At 42.4% G+C, this 1,312-nt stretch overlaps 1 protein-coding gene across 1 annotated transcript in view; it reads left to right on the plus strand.

Moving 5' to 3' along the window:
• Positions 1–971: 971 nt before the first annotated feature.
• LOC101850079 overlaps positions 972–1,312 on the plus strand; it is a gene marked incomplete at its 5' end in the record, with an annotated part of 10,747 nt that continues 10,406 nt past the window's right edge. Inside the window, 1 exon segment of the mRNA XM_005096940.2 lies at positions 972–1,151. Within this exon segment, the coding sequence (XP_005096997.2) occupies positions 972–1,151 (180 nt within the window).

Below are 1,312 nucleotides of genomic sequence, written 5' to 3' on the forward strand. Positions count from 1 at the left end.
CCCCCCCCCTCAGGTTCAAGGTCACAGAGTCGCTTAAAATAGCGGCAAGACAATGAACCAATCACAATTCACTTGAGGACTCCGCTGGATTGCTCCGAGGATCACATAATTTTGGCATTGAATAGTGTACAGGCTATCGCGTTTATTTTTAGACTGCCTACTGTGGGCTATGTTTTGTGGGTGCACATTTGAGATGTGCCGTCTTGTTAATATCAATGTACCGCCAAACTAGCTACGAGTGACGTCATCGCTTGGGTTATCCCAAAGAGCGATTTATAGGTCAGATTGCCATTGTTGAATATTCTATTACGTTTAGTTAAAGCGCCTGGACTTTGGCATGGCATAGTAGATGTTTTACGGCGCTTTTGACACAGAAATGACAGTTACAGCGCCAGCGAGGACCTTGTTTTGATATTATATTTGGCTAGTGTTTATTTCGGACGTCTTTTATTTCATGTTTGTGGGTGCTTTTCGTAAAATAACATTAAAACATTTTGGGCGGCACTGCACGACCGTGCTCTATGGACGAACCGCTCCGTCTATCTATCTATCGATATGTCGATTGATCTATCCACAATATCATGGTTTTCCATTCGTCTCTTTATCCATTCATTTAGCTTATTCTTTCTCCTACCCTATCATACTTTCATGAGTTGTGCTAAGATAGACACGTTTTTCCCTCTTCTTTCTTCCTTCCTTCCTTTTGATATCTCTAGCAAATGATATAAATTGTGTACCTTTGAAAAGGTCTTTGGTATACAGCGGCAGCAGTAGATTAAACTCTTACGTAAGAAGGCCAAACGTTCAGTGTGAAAGTCTTCACTATTCTCAGCCACAGTTACGGAAACCATTCATATTATTATACTGCATCAACTAAATTTCAAAACACGATAACCGAAAGGCCTAAAGAAGTGATCTTTCTATTTTTTAAAAATAAATTATCACCATTTTAACATGGATTGTGTTCACAGCACGTGACGTACCTGGCCAGCGGGAAGTTCAAACAGGAGAAGAAGGTGGTGAGCACAGTGCAAAAGGAGCAGATCCCGCGGGGAAAGAGCTTCTCCTGGAAGGAGAATCTGAGGATTCCCTCCTTGCCACCGTCACAGCTGAAAGGATGCAAGCTGATCAAAACGCAGTACATTTTGCAGGTTAAATTCATCCAGTGGTTGCCTTACATGTGTATAGTATTCGAGTCAGTCTGTCCGTCTGTATGTCTGTCTGTCTGTTCGTCTCTATGTCTGCACCTCCGTCTGTTTGTGTACATGTGCGTGTGTGTTTGTGTGTGTGTGTGTGTGTGTGTGTGTGTGTG

Source organism: Aplysia californica, unplaced genomic scaffold (assembly GCF_000002075.1).
Source record: "Aplysia californica isolate F4 #8 unplaced genomic scaffold, AplCal3.0 scaffold00142, whole genome shotgun sequence".
In the NCBI taxonomy this organism is placed as follows: domain Eukaryota; kingdom Metazoa; phylum Mollusca; class Gastropoda; order Aplysiida; family Aplysiidae; genus Aplysia; species Aplysia californica.